This window comes from Trichomycterus rosablanca, chromosome 10 (assembly GCF_030014385.1).
Source record: "Trichomycterus rosablanca isolate fTriRos1 chromosome 10, fTriRos1.hap1, whole genome shotgun sequence".
Lineage (NCBI taxonomy): Eukaryota > Metazoa > Chordata > Actinopteri > Siluriformes > Trichomycteridae > Trichomycterus > Trichomycterus rosablanca.
In genome coordinates, this window is record NC_085997.1 from 37,590,905 (window position 1) to 37,606,853 (window position 15,949).

Here is a 15,949-nt window from a genome sequence, read left to right on the forward strand (position 1 = left end):
ACAATGCTGATTGTAAATATGTAATTGTGATGTACACCAGGGATAAAGAAGCTGCTTAACACAAGTGTCACTTTTCACAGTCAAGCAAGCTTTACCCCAACATGGGTTCCAGTACAAGACAGAAGCCCTTGCTTCAAGTGTTTTGTTAATAACATGGAGAAGAAACCCTACATGAGGAACAAGTACTTCACCTGAATTGGTCAATAATGTGGCTGCAATGTTTGTTTGTTTTTTTTGTTGATTAGGATTATTAGGATTAGGATTAGTTTATTAGGATTAGAATTATTAGGATTAGGATTAGTTTATTAGGATTAGGATTATTAGGATTAGGATTAGTTTATTAGGATTAGGATTATTAGGATTAGGATTAGTTTATTAGGATTAGAATTATTAGGATTAGGATTAGTTTATTAGGATTAGAATTATTAGGATTAGGATTAGTTTATTAGGATTAGGATTATTAGGATTATCATGTTTTACACTTTTGGTTACATTCATGACAGGAACGGTAGTTACTCATTACACAAGATTCATCAGTTCACAAGGTTATATCCAACACAGTCATGGACAATTTAGTGTCTCCAGTTCATCTCACTTGCACGTCTTTGGACTGTAGGTGGCACGGTGGCTAAGTGGGTAGCACTGTAGCCTCACAGCAAGAAGGTCCTGGGTTCGATCCCCAGGCGGCGCGGTCCGGGTCCTTTCTGTGTGGATGTTCTCCCCGTGTCTGCATGGGTTTACTCCGGGTGCTCCGGTTTCCTCCCACAGTCCAAAGACGTGCAAGTGAGGTGAATTGGAGACACTAAATTGTCCATGACTGCCTTGTTTGATATAACCTGGTGAACTGGTGAATCTTGTGTAATGAATAACTACCGTTTCTGTCATGAATGTAACCAAAGTGTAAAACATGACGTTAAAATCCTAATAAACAAACAAACTTTGGACTGTGGGAGGAAACCGGAGCACCTGGAGTAAACCCACGCAGACACATGGAGAACATGCAAACTCCACACAGAAAGGACCCGGACCGCCCCACCTGGGGATCGAACCCAGGACCTTCTTTACATTTACATTTTTGGCATTTAGCAGACGCCTTTATCCCAAGCAACTTACATTACAGTATACAGTCTGAGCAATTGAGGGTTAAGGGCCTTGCTCAAGGGCCCAACAGCAGCAACCTGGCAGTGGTGGGGCTTGAACCAGCGACCTTCTGATTACTAGTCCAGTACCTTAATCACTAGGCTACGGCTTGTCACCTTCTTGCTGTGAGGTGACAGTGCTACCCACTTAGCCACCGTGCCGCCCTGGCTGCAATGAAAAACACAGTTGTGGAATAGTCACATTGGCAAATGGTGTCTCTATCTACACCCGCTCTCTCTGTAAGGTCATAGCCTCCCATGGCTTCTCCTACCACTCTTATGTAGATGATACTCAGCTCATTCTGTCATTTCCTCCTTCAGACACACAAGTCTCAGCTCGCATCTCAGCATGTCTGCGAGATATCTCACAATGGATGTCAGCTCATCATCTAAAACTCAATCCCAGCAAGACAGAGCTGTTATTCTTGGAGATCATCTCTCTTGATGACTCCCAGATCAGACCATCCGATAATGTGAGAAATCTTGGTGTTGTCCTGGATAACCAGCTGACCTTCTCTCCTCATGTAGCCAACATGACGAGAGCATGCCGGTTCCACCTCTACAACATCAATAAGATTCGACCATTTCTCTCCATGGAAGCCACTCAGATTCTTGGTTCGACTACTGCAGCTCCCTCCTGGCAGATGCTCCTATGTCCACTATTAAACTCTACAACTCATCCAAAATGCAGCTGCTCAGCTGGTTTATAACCACATCACTCCACTACTGCATTCTCACTGGCTTCCTGTAGCTGCACGCATTCAGTTTAAAACACTGATGCTCGCCTACAAAGCCAAAAATGGACCAACAAGGTCTAAAAACCCTGCTCTGTATCACGCAACCTCCGGGTCACTAGTCTCGCTCGACTTGATTCTCCACCCAGAACTCGAGGAAGACAAGCATCAAGGCTCTTCTCTGTACTTGCATTCAAGTGATGGAACAATCTTCCCTTGTCTGTCCGAACATCTGAGTCTCTTGCTGTCTTTAAAAAACGATTAAAAACCTTCATCACCCTTTTACTAAGCACTCAAGCTGACATGCACTTACTAACGCTCTTATTTATTTCTTGCAAAAAACCCACCTTTGGTTCTAACAGGGTTTTAGCAGATTTGTATTGTTTGACTGTTGTCTACTTAAAGTAGAGTAAGGTTATGTTCACTATGGAAGCTCTTCTGTAAGTCGCTCTGGATAAGAGCATCTGCTAAATGCTGAAAATGTAAATGTATATGTTGTTGACCTTTTTGCTCTGTAGCAGACTGATTCCAGACCATGGTTATTAAAAATGCTTACGGTAGTCATAATATCTAACTGATAGCTTCAACCAGTTTTGCCATTCAATAAATGTCATTCTTTTCCTTCCTCTCATCAGCAAGACACTTATGCCCACATACCTGCCACTAACTTGATGATTTAGAGTAATTTTCCCTGGAGATCAGAAGTATCTGACAAACTTAAACCAGCCTATCTGGCACCAACACTCATGCCACGGTTCCAAGTCATTCAAACAGAGATGTAAGCTGATGTCTGTGAACATTAACTGAAGCTCTTGCCTTGTCCTGTCTGTATGATTTGATGCATTATACTGTTAACACATGACTGGCAGATTAGATATTAACATGAATGAGTAGGTGTACAGGTGGCCAGAATAAGGTGGTATTGTACAGTCTTATGCAAAGTTGTGGACAGCCCTGGTCAAATTCCATCTCCATCAATTTTTGCACAAAATAACTTCTCTACAGAGAACAACCTTCCACACATTTTAATGCACAAAATATAGGCAGAAAACAAAACATAAAAAAGCCATATTAAGTGCTAGTGTGCTAGTATTGTGCTAGTTAAACAATGAATTACTCATAACTGTTGCACAGAGGTTTGGCTGGTTAAGTGATTAAAGCATATGAACGCAGAGAAATTGCAGCATTATATTAGTACTTTTACTCAAGGTCTGTAATTTAGCTGTAATTTTTAAACCGAGTAAGCAAAAGTTGTCATGCAATTCGTCAGTAACTTACAGGCAGTCGTTGCTATTCAAATGAATATTTTATGTTACTGCATTTAATTTAATTTCTACTAATAATTCTTACACAACAATTGACACGTGCATGATTCTTGTACATTTATAGCAAAAAGCTGGTAAATGCTACCCATATAAAATTTGGCTCTGATTTGTAGTGACTTTAGTTGTCTACTACAGCTCATTGAGACTAAACGTTGGACAACTGTGTTTGATCTGAAAAATCTACAAACAAAAAGAAAAAAACATCTGAAGACCTGCAGATGTGTTTAGTCTCTGACAGGCTGTACATGACTCCTCAATATGAAACAGACCAGAAAAAATAGGATTCATGGCAAGGTTCCGACTAGGAGAAACATCATGCTCATCATCTAGATTTTGAAAAAACATCTGAGTGATCCTATAACCTTTAGGCTCATGTTCTGAGCAGAGAAAACAGAAATAGTCTTATTATATTCAGTGGACAGAAATACAGGATTTTATTATTTGAACAGAGAAGAAGAAAGCGTCTTTGTAGTGGCTTCGGTCAAAGTTCTGAAGTAAAATTAATAGAAATGCTGTATGGAGAGTAGTTCATGTTGTAAAACAGAGAAAAGAGAAAGAGTCTTATTAAATTATGTGGAAAGAAATACATGATTTTGTTATTTGAACATTATACCAAAGTGAATTACAGATAGGCTGAACATTTTGAGAAGGTAAGGTCATCTGTTTGTGAGCTGAAGCTAAGACATGATTAGATGATGCAGCAGGGCTGGCTGGCTGGCTGGCTGGCTGGCTGGCTGGCTGGATGGATGGATGGATGGAAAAAAGCGTCTTTGTGGTTTTGAGGTAAAATTAATGGATACGCTGTATGGAGAGTAGTTCATGTTGGAAAATAGAGAAAACATGAAATTACATTAAATTTTGTATAAGGAAATACAGGATTTGAAAATTATATCACAGTAAAACATGGATAGGCTAAACATTTTTGAGAAGGTAAGGTCATCTGTTTGTGAGATGAAGCTAAGACATGATTGGATTATGCAGCAGGGCATTCATAGAAAATTCAAAAGCAAGTAGACACTTAAATAGTGTATAGATAGATAGACAGACAGAAAGAAAAACAGAAAGAAAAACAGAAAGGAAGAATAAACAAATGAAAAAGAAAAAAAGAAAAGGGCGCCCAGGTAGCGCAGCGGGATATTCTGCTAGCACACCACCAGATTCTGAACTCCTCGGTTCAAAACTCAGCGTTGCCACCGGTCGGCTGGGCGCCATCTAGCAGGCATAATTGGCAGTGCCTGCTGGGAGGGATGACCAGAATATGTGGGCGGGGTCTTCAAACGCTGTGTAAGGACCCTGATTGGCGGATAGAGGTGCCTGGGGGCTGCTGTCGGAGGAGGCGTGGGCAGCAATATATCCTCCTCAACTGCAAAAAATCGAGGAATCCCCAGCAGTGTCATACAGCATGATCGCTGCTGGTATAAACGATCTCCTGTATCGTTCCTCGTTACAGACTCATCCAACTCCGCTGTAACAAGGAGATCGTTTATAACACTTCACTAGCTCGGGACATCACTGAACACTAAACTACTATCAGGACAGACTCATGGAACATGTTGGATAAAGACTATACTACATATCTGTTATTATTTAACACTACAACAGCTTAGTATATCACATATTACATACCTCATCTAAAATATTTACTGCTAGGATAGTTCTTAAGTTTTTTATGACACTAAATTTTTTATTCTATTTATTCAATTACATAGTGTGTACAACATTACTTGTGTACTTTAATTCTTTGTACTTCAATACTTTTTGCTTTAATGACCTCCACGATCTGTACCAGTCTGGCTTCAAGGCAGCGCATTCTACAGAAACAGCTCTTGTAATCTATTGATAGTTGAATCTATCTATCTATCTATCTATCTATCTATCTATCTATCTATCTATCTATCTATCTATCTATCTATCTATCTATCTATCTATCTATCTATCTATCTATCTATCTATCTATCTATCTATCTATCTATCTATCTATCTATCTATCTATCTATCTTGTAGCGGTTACTGAGAAGGTTCAAGCAGCCAAACTGTCATCGGTCCTCATTCTTCTTGACCTCTCTGCAGCCTTCGACACAGTGAATCACAGCATTCTCCTGTCCACTCTCTCCAACCTTGGAGTAACTGGTTCGGCATGGCAATGGATGGCCTCCTATCTGGAAGGGCGCTCCTACCAAGTGTCATGGAGGGGATCCATATCCCCTCCATGCACTCTCTCAACCGGTGTTCCTCAGGGCTCTGTACTTGGCCCACTTCCTTTCTCTATCTACACCCGCTCTCTGGGTAAGGTCATAGCCTCCCATGGCTTCTCCTACCACTCCTATGCAGATGATACTCAGCTCATTCTGTCATTTCCTCCTTCAGACACACAAGTCTCAGCTCTCATCTCAGCGTATCTGCGAGATATCTCACAATGGATGTTGGCTTATCATCTAAAACTCAATCTCAGCAAGACAGAGCTGTTACTTATTCCTGGAGATCCTGGATAACCAGCTGACCTTCTCTCCTCATGTAGCCAACATGACAAGATCGTGCTGGTTCCTCCTGTACAACATCAGGAAGATTCGACCATTTCTCTCCATGGAAGCTACTCAGATTCTGGTCCAATCACTTGTAATCTCACGGTTGGACGACTGCAGCTCCCTCCTGGCAGGAGCTCCCATGTCCACTATTAAACCCTTGCAGCTCATTCAAAATGCAGCCTGTCTGTCTGGTTTTTAACCAACCTAAACACTGCCACATCACCCCACTGCTGCCACATCATCACCCCACTGCTGCCTCATTACCCCACTGCTGCCACATCACCCCACTGCTGCCACATCATCACCCTACTGCTGCCACATCATCACCCTACTGCTGCCACATCATCACCCCACTGCTGCGTTCTCGTCACTGGCTTCCTGTAGCTGCACGCATTCAGTTTAAAACACTGATGCTCGCCTACAAAGCCAAAAATGGACCAACAAGGTCTAAAAACCCCACTCTGTACCATGCAACCTCCGGGTCATTAGTCTGGCTCGACTTAATTCTCCACTCAGGACTCGAGGAAGACAAGCATCAAGGCTCTTCTCTGTTCTAGCACCCAAGTGGTGGAACGAGCTTCCTCTGTCTGTCCGAACATCTGAGTCTCTTGCTGTCTTTAAAAAACGATTAAAAACCTTCATCACCTCTTTACTGAGCACTAAGCTGACTTGTACTTACCTACCTACTAATGCTCTTATTCATTTCTTTTTCATTAAAAAACAAACAAACAAACAAACAAACCACTTTGGTTCTAACAGGTTTTAGCAGATCTGTGTTCTTGGACTGTTGTTTACGTAGACTAGAGTAATAAAATATTTACTATGGAAGCACTTCTGTAAGTCGCTCTGGATAAGAGCGTCTGCTAAATGCCAAAAATGTAAATGTTAATGTACCTGGAGCTGCTGTAATAACTGACTTTCCCTATGGGATTAATAAAGTTATCTATCTATTTATCTAAATATAAATGGGAGAAAAACGCCTAAAATACAAAAAAAGGAAGAAAAAAGAAATCCGAGAGGATTTGTATAAATAATTAGTTAAAAGTCAAATAATATTTGAAAAAAAAATGTACTTAACTGGTAAAAACAGTTTACACTGAGTTTATTGAAAGAGTATTCGATCTGTTTACCAGCGAGGTCAAATCCGAAAGCGCGTACTACCATACTAACTAGTATGTACTGTTAGCACGCCGCATGGTTACCTGATCTATACTATCTAGTACGCGAGTATGCAGTGTGGACCTGGGCGCTCTGTTTGCATAGCCCACAGGAACTGACAGTGTGGGGGCGTGGCTGTGACTGGCCACGCCCTACCGAGAGCTGTACAGTATATAAAGCAGCTTAAACACACAGCGTTCTGAAGTGAGACGCGGTTTCTTCGTTTAAACTAGGGAGGCTGTGTAAAACATTATAAACCTGTAAGTACTGACTAATAATTACATTATTTACATATTCAAGATGTTTGTTAGCCTGTTTAGGATTCTAAGGTCATTCATGGTTGATGTGTTCACGGTTCAGCATCCACTGAATCATTCGGTAAACGGTGCGTTTAGAAGGAGTAAACTGTATTAAACATCGAAACGTAACGTTAAATATATATACATACGCACATATTAAATATATTTAGGGATTTGGCAAGTATTTTACCACCTTAACAGCTTAAACGTGCTTAAATATGAGACTTTGGTGACTGGAACTTGTCGCAAGCTGAATGAAGTTAGCTCGAGCCGTTACGCGCGTGCACGATTTTTACTGGTCAATGAATCGACTTCTAATGAATCGACTCACAAGCAGGAATGATTCATGGAATCGCTCTGGTTTTATCGTGTATTTTCACTGACCGCTTTATCCTGGTCGGGGTCGCGGATTCAGGAATACACCCCTGTGAAGAATGCAGATCCATCGCAGGACATTACACTGACACATTTACTGACTCACTTACCCAAAGGGGAAAATTACACTGGTAAAATTAATTTTACCTGTTTATGAAGGTAAAAGTACCTGGAGGAAATCCGCCCAGACACGAGGAGAACATACCAAACTCTTTACAGACAGTAGGCTGAGACGAGGCTCGGACCCCGGTTCTCAGGATTCATGTTTGTTTTGTTGAATCGACTCACAAGCAGGAATGAATCACGAACTCGTTCTGGTTTTATCATGTATTTTACTCAGTAGCTTTGGTGCATTTCTCACATCACTATTAACATTTGCACAACAGTAAGTGCATTTCTCAAAACAATTAGTACAAACTGCAAAACCTAGTTACCTGCAAAAGCGTGACACCTGCTCAAAATGAACGAGGCTGAAGTTGGTTCCTTATTCATAAAGGGAGCGTTCGCCATGGATATTTGCTGCACACTTTATATTTTACCGACATAAATCAACTAAATGAAGACGTGAACATAATTTTTTTGGCTGATTCTCATCGTGATATTGTCAATGTAAAAATGTGATTCAAATATAATCAAAATATTTACTTTGTAAAATATTTTTTCAATTCATTCTTTCAGGCTGCGTTTCCACTGTAAGGAAAACCTATTTTTATTCAGAAGCATACTGGTGGCATAATTCAAGTCGGGCCAGACAAATAACAAATCCATTATACAGAACTGGTCCCTCTCTGTAAGAAAAAGTTGATTTTAGACTGGCCCAAGTTCATTTTATACCTAAAATCTATAGCCAACATGGCACACTCACTGTGGTGGTTTCCGTTTGTGTTTGTTTGTACTGGTTATTGTTGTGGTCTACATTTGTGCCTATTTTTAATTTACTGCTAGTCAGTGTTCACTAGTCCGTGTACTGTACTGTACTATACTGTACACTATTATGCTGTACACTATTATACTATACACTATTATACTATACACTATTATACTGTACACTATTATACTATACACTATTATACTGTACACTATCATACTACACACTATCATACTGTACACTATCATACTGTACACTATTATACTGTACACTATTATACTATACACTATTATACTGTACACTATCATACTATACACTATCATACTATACACTATTATACTGTACACTATTATACTATACACTATTATACTGTACACTATTATACTGTACACTATTATACTGTACACTATTATACTGTACACTATTATACTGTACACTATTATACTATACACTATTATACTGTACACTATTATACTGTACACTATTATACTGTACACTATTATACTGTACACTATTATACTGTACACTATTATACTGTACACTATTATACTATACACTATTATACTATACACTATTATACTGTACACTATTATACTGTACACTATTATGCTGTACACTATTATACTATACACTATTATACTATACACTATTATACTATACACTATTATACTGTACACTATCATACTGTACACTATCATACTGTACACTATCATACTGTACACTATTATACTGTACACTATTATACTGTACACTATTATACTGTACACTATTATACTGTACACTATTATGCTGTACACTATTATACTATACACTATTATACTGTACACTATTATACTATACACTATTATACTGTACACTATTATACTGTACACTATTATACTGTACACTATTATACTGTTCACTATTATACTATACACTATTATACTGTACACTATTATACTGTACACTATTATACTGTACACTATTATACTGTACACTATTATACTATACACTATTATACTGTACACTATTATACTGTACACTATTATACTGTACACTATTATACTGTACACTATTATACTACACTATTATACTGTACACTATTATACTGTACACTATTATACTGTACACTATTATACTGTACACTATTATACTACACTATTATACTGTACACTATTATACTGTACACTATTATACTGTACACTATTATACTGTACACTATCATACTGTACACTATTATACTATACACTATCATACTGTACACTATCATACTGTACACTATTATACTGTACACTATTATACTGTACACTATTATACTGTACACTATTGTACACTATTATACTGTACACTATTATACTGTACACTATTATACTGTACACTATTATACTGTACACTATTATACTATACACTATTATACTGTACACTATTATACTGTACACTATTATACTGTACACTATTATACTATACACTATCATACTGTACACTATTATACTGTACACTATTATACTGTACACTATTATACTGTACACTATTATACTGTACACTATTATACTGTACACTATTATACTGTACACTATCATACTGTACACTATTATACTGTACACTATTATACTATACACTATCATACTGTACACTATTATACTATACACTATTATACTATACACTATTATACTATACACTATTATACTGTACACTATTATACTGTACACTATCATACTGTACACTATCATACTGTACACTATCATACTGTACACTATTGTACACTATTATACTGTACACTATTATACTGTACACTATTATACTGTACACTATTATACTGTACACTATTATACTATACACTATTATACTGTACACTATTATACTGTACACTATTATACTGTACACTATTATACTATACACTATCATACTGTACACTATTATACTGTACACTATTATACTGTACACTATTATACTGTACACTATTATACTGTACACTATTATACTGTACACTATTATACTGTACACTATCATACTGTACACTATTATACTGTACACTATTATACTATACACTATCATACTGTACACTATTATACTGTACACTATTATACTATACACTATTATACTGTTCACTATTATACTATACACTATTATACTGTACACTATTATACTGTACACTATCATACTGTACACTATCATACTGTACACTATCATACTGTACACTATTATACTGTACACTATTATACTGTACACTATTATACTGTACACTATCATACTGTACACTATTATACTGTACACTATTATACTGTACACTATTATACTGTACACTATTATACTATACACTATTATACTGTACACTATTATACTATACACTATCATACTGTACACTATTATACTGTACACTATTATACTGTACACTATTATACTATACACTATTATACTGCACACTTATACTGTACACTATTATACTATACACTAGGGCTGGGCGATATATTGAGTTTTAAAAATATATCGATATATTTTCATACGCGATATAAGATAAGACAATATCTCGTATATCGATATACAGTGTATCACAAAAGTGAGTACACCCCTCACATTTCTGCAAATATTTTATTGTATCTTTTCATGGGACAACACTATAGAAATAAAACTTGGATATAACTTAGAGTAGTCAGTGTACAACTTGTATAGCAGTGTAGATTTACTGTCTTCTGAAAATAACTCAACACACAGCCATTAATGTCTAAATAGCTGCAACATAAGTGAGTACACCCCACAGTGAACATGTCCAAATTGTGCCCAAAGTGTCAATATTTTGTGAGACCACCATTATTATCCAGCACTGCCTTAACCCTCCTGGGCATGGAATTCACCAGAGCTGCACAGGTTGCTACTGGAATCCTCTTCCACTCCTCCATGATGACATCACGGAGCTGGTGGATGTTAGACACCTTGAACTCCTCCACCTTCCACTTGAGGATGCGCCACAGGTGCTCAATTGGGTTTAGTCCATCACCTTTACCTTCAGCTTCCTCAGCAAGGCAGTTGTCATCTTGGAGGTTGTGTTTGGGGTCGTTATCCTGTTGGAAAACTGCCATGAGGCCCAGTTTTCGAAGGGAGGGGATCATGCTCTGTTTCAGAATGTCACAGTACATGTTGGAATTCATGTTTCCCTCAATGAACTGCAGCTCCCCAGTGCCAGCAACACTCATGCAGCCCAAGACCATGATGCTACCACGACCATGCTTGACTGTAGGCAAGATACAGTTGTCTTGGTACTTCTCACCAGGGCGCCGTCACACATGCTGGACACCATCTGAGCCAAACAAGTTTATCTTGGTCTCGTCAGACCACAGGGCATTCCAGTAATCCATGTTCTTGGACTGCTTGTTTTCAGCAAACTGTTTGCGGGCTTTCTTGTGCGTCAGCTTCCTTCTGGGATGACGACCATGCAGACCGAGTTGATGCAGTGTGCGGCGTATGGTCTGAGCACTGACAGGCTGACCTCCCACGTCTTCAACCTCTGCAGCAATGCTGGCAGCACTCATGTGTCTATTTTTTAAAGCCAACCTCTGGATATGACGCCGAACACGTGGACTCAACTTCTTTGGTCGACCCTGGCGAAGCCTGTTCCGAGTGGAACCTGTCCTGGAAAACCGCTGTATGACCTTGGCCACCATGCTGTAGCTCAGTTTCAGGGTGTTAGCAATCTTCTTATAGCCCAGGCCATCTTTGTGGAGAGCAACAATTCTATTTCTCACATCCTCAGAGAGTTCTTTGCCATGAGGTGCCATGTTGAATATCCAGTGGCCAGTATGAGAGAATTGTACCCAAAACACCAAATTTAACAGCCCTGCTCCCCATTTACACCTGGGACCTTGACACATGACACCAGGGAGGGACAACGACACATTTGGGCACAATTTGGACATGTTCACTGTGGGGTGTACTCACTTATGTTGCCAGCTATTTAGACATTAATGGCTGTGTGTTGAGTTATTTTCAGAAGACAGTAAATCTACACTGCTATACAAGCTGTACACTGACTACTCTAAGTTATATCCAAGTTTCATGTCTATAGTGTTGTCCCATGAAAAGATATAATGAAATATTTGCAGAAATGTGAGGGGTGTACTCACTTTTGTGATACACTGTAGATGTTGCGTTCCAGTTAGATCCGATAGTTCGTCTTTCTCTTCTCCCAGTTTGTCTCTGCACATGTTCAGCTGCCCCGCCCCTCTCCCTCACTGCCCCGCCTCTCTCCCTCACTGCCCCGCCCCTCTCCCTCACTGCCCCGCCTCTCTCCCTCACTGCCCCGCCCCTCTCCCTCACTGCCCCGCCCCCCTCCCTCACTGAACACAACTCACCCCTCCCCACCACGTGAGTCCCCCGCAGGGCATGTTCTAAACAGCTCTGGTAACTATAGAGCTCCGTCTAAAAATGATATTTTCGTTGTTGATCTCTTTGAATCAATAACACTTGCACTGATGTAGATTTGAAAATGACAATACTGAATATAACATTTAAAGAACAAAACTGTTTGATGTTTATATGAGCTTTGATCTGGTCTGGGTGCGGAGTTTTATATCGGGCGCAGAACGCTGAGACGAGCGAGCGAGCGCGCGCAGCTACTATGGGGAGCGAGATGCGGGTTTTACCCCAAAAAATAATAATGAAAAAACACACAAGAAAAGCAAAAGAGAACTTAATATTTTAACAATGATTGGGAGGAAAAGTTTCATTCGCGGGACGACGGCAGAGAGCGGCACAATATGGAGAGAGGCTTCAGTACATGTCACAGAAACATCCATTTAAATCGTAGCTTTTAAAAAAGGGTTAGGGTTAGGGTTAGGGTTAGGGGGGGGGGGGGGTGGTGGTAATCAGCAGTAAATAATAAAGTAACCAAACAATTGTTTTTTTCACCCACTCTTTATAACCCAAAGTAAATGGACGCTCTTGATTATTAAGTTAAGGTGTTTTTAAATTAACATATTTAAGTCATTAATTTTACTAATTGGGCACAAATTCCCACAGACACACTGTCAGTCGAATACGTTTAGCCTTGTAGTCTAATGAGGCTGTTAAAGCGTCGTGAGGGTGTTTCGTCCCTTTCTCATCGTTCTCTCTTTCAACAGCATGGCCGACACCGAGGGCAAGTTCTGCTTCGCCATCGACCGTGGCGGAACCTTCACCGACGTGTTCGCTCGCCTGCCGGACGGTGAGGAACGGGCGATGAAGCTCCTCTCGCGGGACCCACAGAACTACGAAGACGCCCCGACCGAAGGGATCCGGCGAATACTGGAACAGGTGAGGCAGCAGGATGGAGACGTGGACGCACGGAGGGACGGGGCGGAATCGATTTAATCCGTGTCTCTGATTTCCGACAGGCGACGGGAGGGAGTTTCCCACGTGATCGGCCGGTGGACTCGTCTCTGATCGGATGGATCCGGATGGGCACCACGGTGGCGACCAATGCGCTGCTGGAGCGCCGGGGGGAGAGGATGGCGCTCGCCGTGACGCGGGGCTTCAGGGACCTACTGCACATCGGCACACAGGCCCGACCCGACCTGTTCGACCTGGTGCGGTCGCACACACACACACCAGTTGTACAAACCATGAGCACAGTGGCTATTTATTTCACGCCACCTATTTTATCTGGCCACAAACATTAAAAACAAGCGTCTGTGATGGCGTGAGGGTGCATCAGTGCCCTTGACCAGGGTGATTTGCATATATGTGAAGATCTTATCTCACAGCAAGAAGGTCCTGGGTTCGATTCCCAGGTGGAGCTGTCTGGTTCCTTTCTGTGTTGAGTTTGCATGTTCCGGTTTCCTCCCACAGTCCGAAGACGTGCAAGTGAGTGTGTTTGATATTAATCTTGAACTGGTGGATCTTGTGTAACCACATGAATGTAACCACTCACTCACCTTCTTGAGGGCCTATCCCGACTTCTCAATGGGCGCAAGGCACACGGTGACACCCTGGACGGGGCGCCAGTGTCCCCAGTTAACCTGACGGCATGTTTTTGGACTGTGGGAGGAAACCCACGCAGACACGGGGAGAACATGCGAACTCCACGCAGAAAGGAACCCGACCTCCTTGCTATGAGGCGACAGTGCTCGCCACCGTGCCGCCCTGAATGTAACCACAGTGTATAAAACACGACATTGATATATTGAACAACTGGTTATAAGCGTGAGTGACGCGGCGCTGTGTGTGTCCGTGCATAACAGGAAGTGCGTGTACCTGACGTGTTGTACGAGGAGGTGATTGAAGTGGACGAGAGAGTCGTCCTCCAACAAGAAGCCTGCCGACTGCCCAGCAAGGATCACGAACGCATCATAACGGGTTACACACACTCTTATCTCCCTCACACACACACACACACACACACACACACTAAAAGACTAAGCTGCTTTCTACAAGATTTTAGAGTATGTGTGTTGGGATTTCAGTCAAATAAGTGTGTATAAGATCAGCACCGATGTTAAACAAGAAGGCCCATCTCACAATCCGCATTCCAGTTCATCTCAGTAGACCACTGAAGTCGTGTCGTCATTCTGTAGTCCACGCCGTGTTGTTATGCCCATATTTGGTAACCCGGGTCTAAGAGTCTTTCGAAAATCGCCTCTCTCGCATCCTGTAGTCATAAAAAATGTTCCAGAGCTGTTAGGTTTTGTTTTATGGAGATTCTTCTGTCTATTATCGCTGGATCCTCCGAATTACGAAGTCGTTAAAGAGTCAAAATATGAATATCGCTACATGTAAGCTAACGCTACTGCGCACGGAATTGACGTCAGTAGACTGGAAGCCTCTTACGTTTTTCTTTTTTTTTCTTTTATAAGCCTCTTAAATAAGCGCACGAAGCAGCGCGACTCACCGGCGTAACGGTGCAGTGATATTCACAAGTTTTACTTGATATTTTTGGTAGCTAGCTACATTAAAGTAGAAAGCGAGGACGGTCGGGTGTTACGCCTTCGGTCGTACTCCCCAAACGCGGGCCGCTCGTTCCGTCGATTCGATCGGTGTGGTTCAGTGACGTCTAATGAACGCGCAGTAGCTTTCGTGTAGCGTCATTAGTGTCACGGCCCTTTAAGAACCTCGTAATTCAGAGGATCCGGTGATGTACAGGAGAGGAATGTACACGGGACCAAACGTACAGGGTTCTGAACATGTTTATTTAGCACAGGACCCGGGTCTCCAAATACGGGCATAACGAGGACTGCAGAATGACGCACGACTTCAGCGCTCTATGCCTGTGCGGACCACTTGAATGCAAATTAAACATCGATGAGAATTTATTTACATTTACAGGGCGTTGGCGCTATTCACCTCGCCCGGTTGACGTCACCACAGGGTTGCCGGGTTCGGAATTTTCCAGCCAAATGTATTCACGTGAGGATTAGGGATGTAACGATACACTCTACCCACGATGCGGTGCGATTCACGATACTACGATTTTTTTCCAGATTTTTTTAAACTGAAATTGAAGACAAATTATGACAAAGTTTTCTTTTATTATTTCTCTTAAAAATAAAATAAAATACTGTTTGTGCTTATCTTTTTTT

The 15,949-nt window shown here is 40.8% G+C and overlaps 1 protein-coding gene and 1 long non-coding RNA gene across 2 annotated transcripts in view; one reads left to right on the forward strand and one right to left on the reverse strand.

The window, feature by feature from the left end:
• Nucleotides 1-3,624: 3,624 nt before the first annotated feature.
• LOC134322031 (uncharacterized) lies at nucleotides 3,625-6,868 on the reverse strand. The gene is made up of 3 exons (XR_010013950.1): nucleotides 6,802-6,868; nucleotides 3,825-3,999; nucleotides 3,625-3,710 (listed from the first exon to the last, which is right to left on the reverse strand). It is a non-coding gene; the product is annotated as an uncharacterized LOC134322031 (long non-coding RNA).
• A 235-nt stretch (nucleotides 6,869-7,103) lies between these two features.
• Nucleotides 7,104-15,949, forward strand: part of oplah (5-oxoprolinase, ATP-hydrolysing) — a 34,849-nt gene continuing 26,003 nt past the window's right edge. Inside the window, exons 1-4 of the mRNA XM_063003303.1 lie at nucleotides 7,104-7,141; nucleotides 13,517-13,688; nucleotides 13,769-13,960; nucleotides 14,615-14,729. Of these exons, the coding sequence (XP_062859373.1) occupies nucleotides 13,518-13,688; nucleotides 13,769-13,960; nucleotides 14,615-14,729 (478 nt within the window). The 5' untranslated portion in view covers nucleotides 7,104-7,141; nucleotide 13,517. The remainder of the gene's footprint in view (nucleotides 7,142-13,516; nucleotides 13,689-13,768; nucleotides 13,961-14,614; nucleotides 14,730-15,949) is intronic.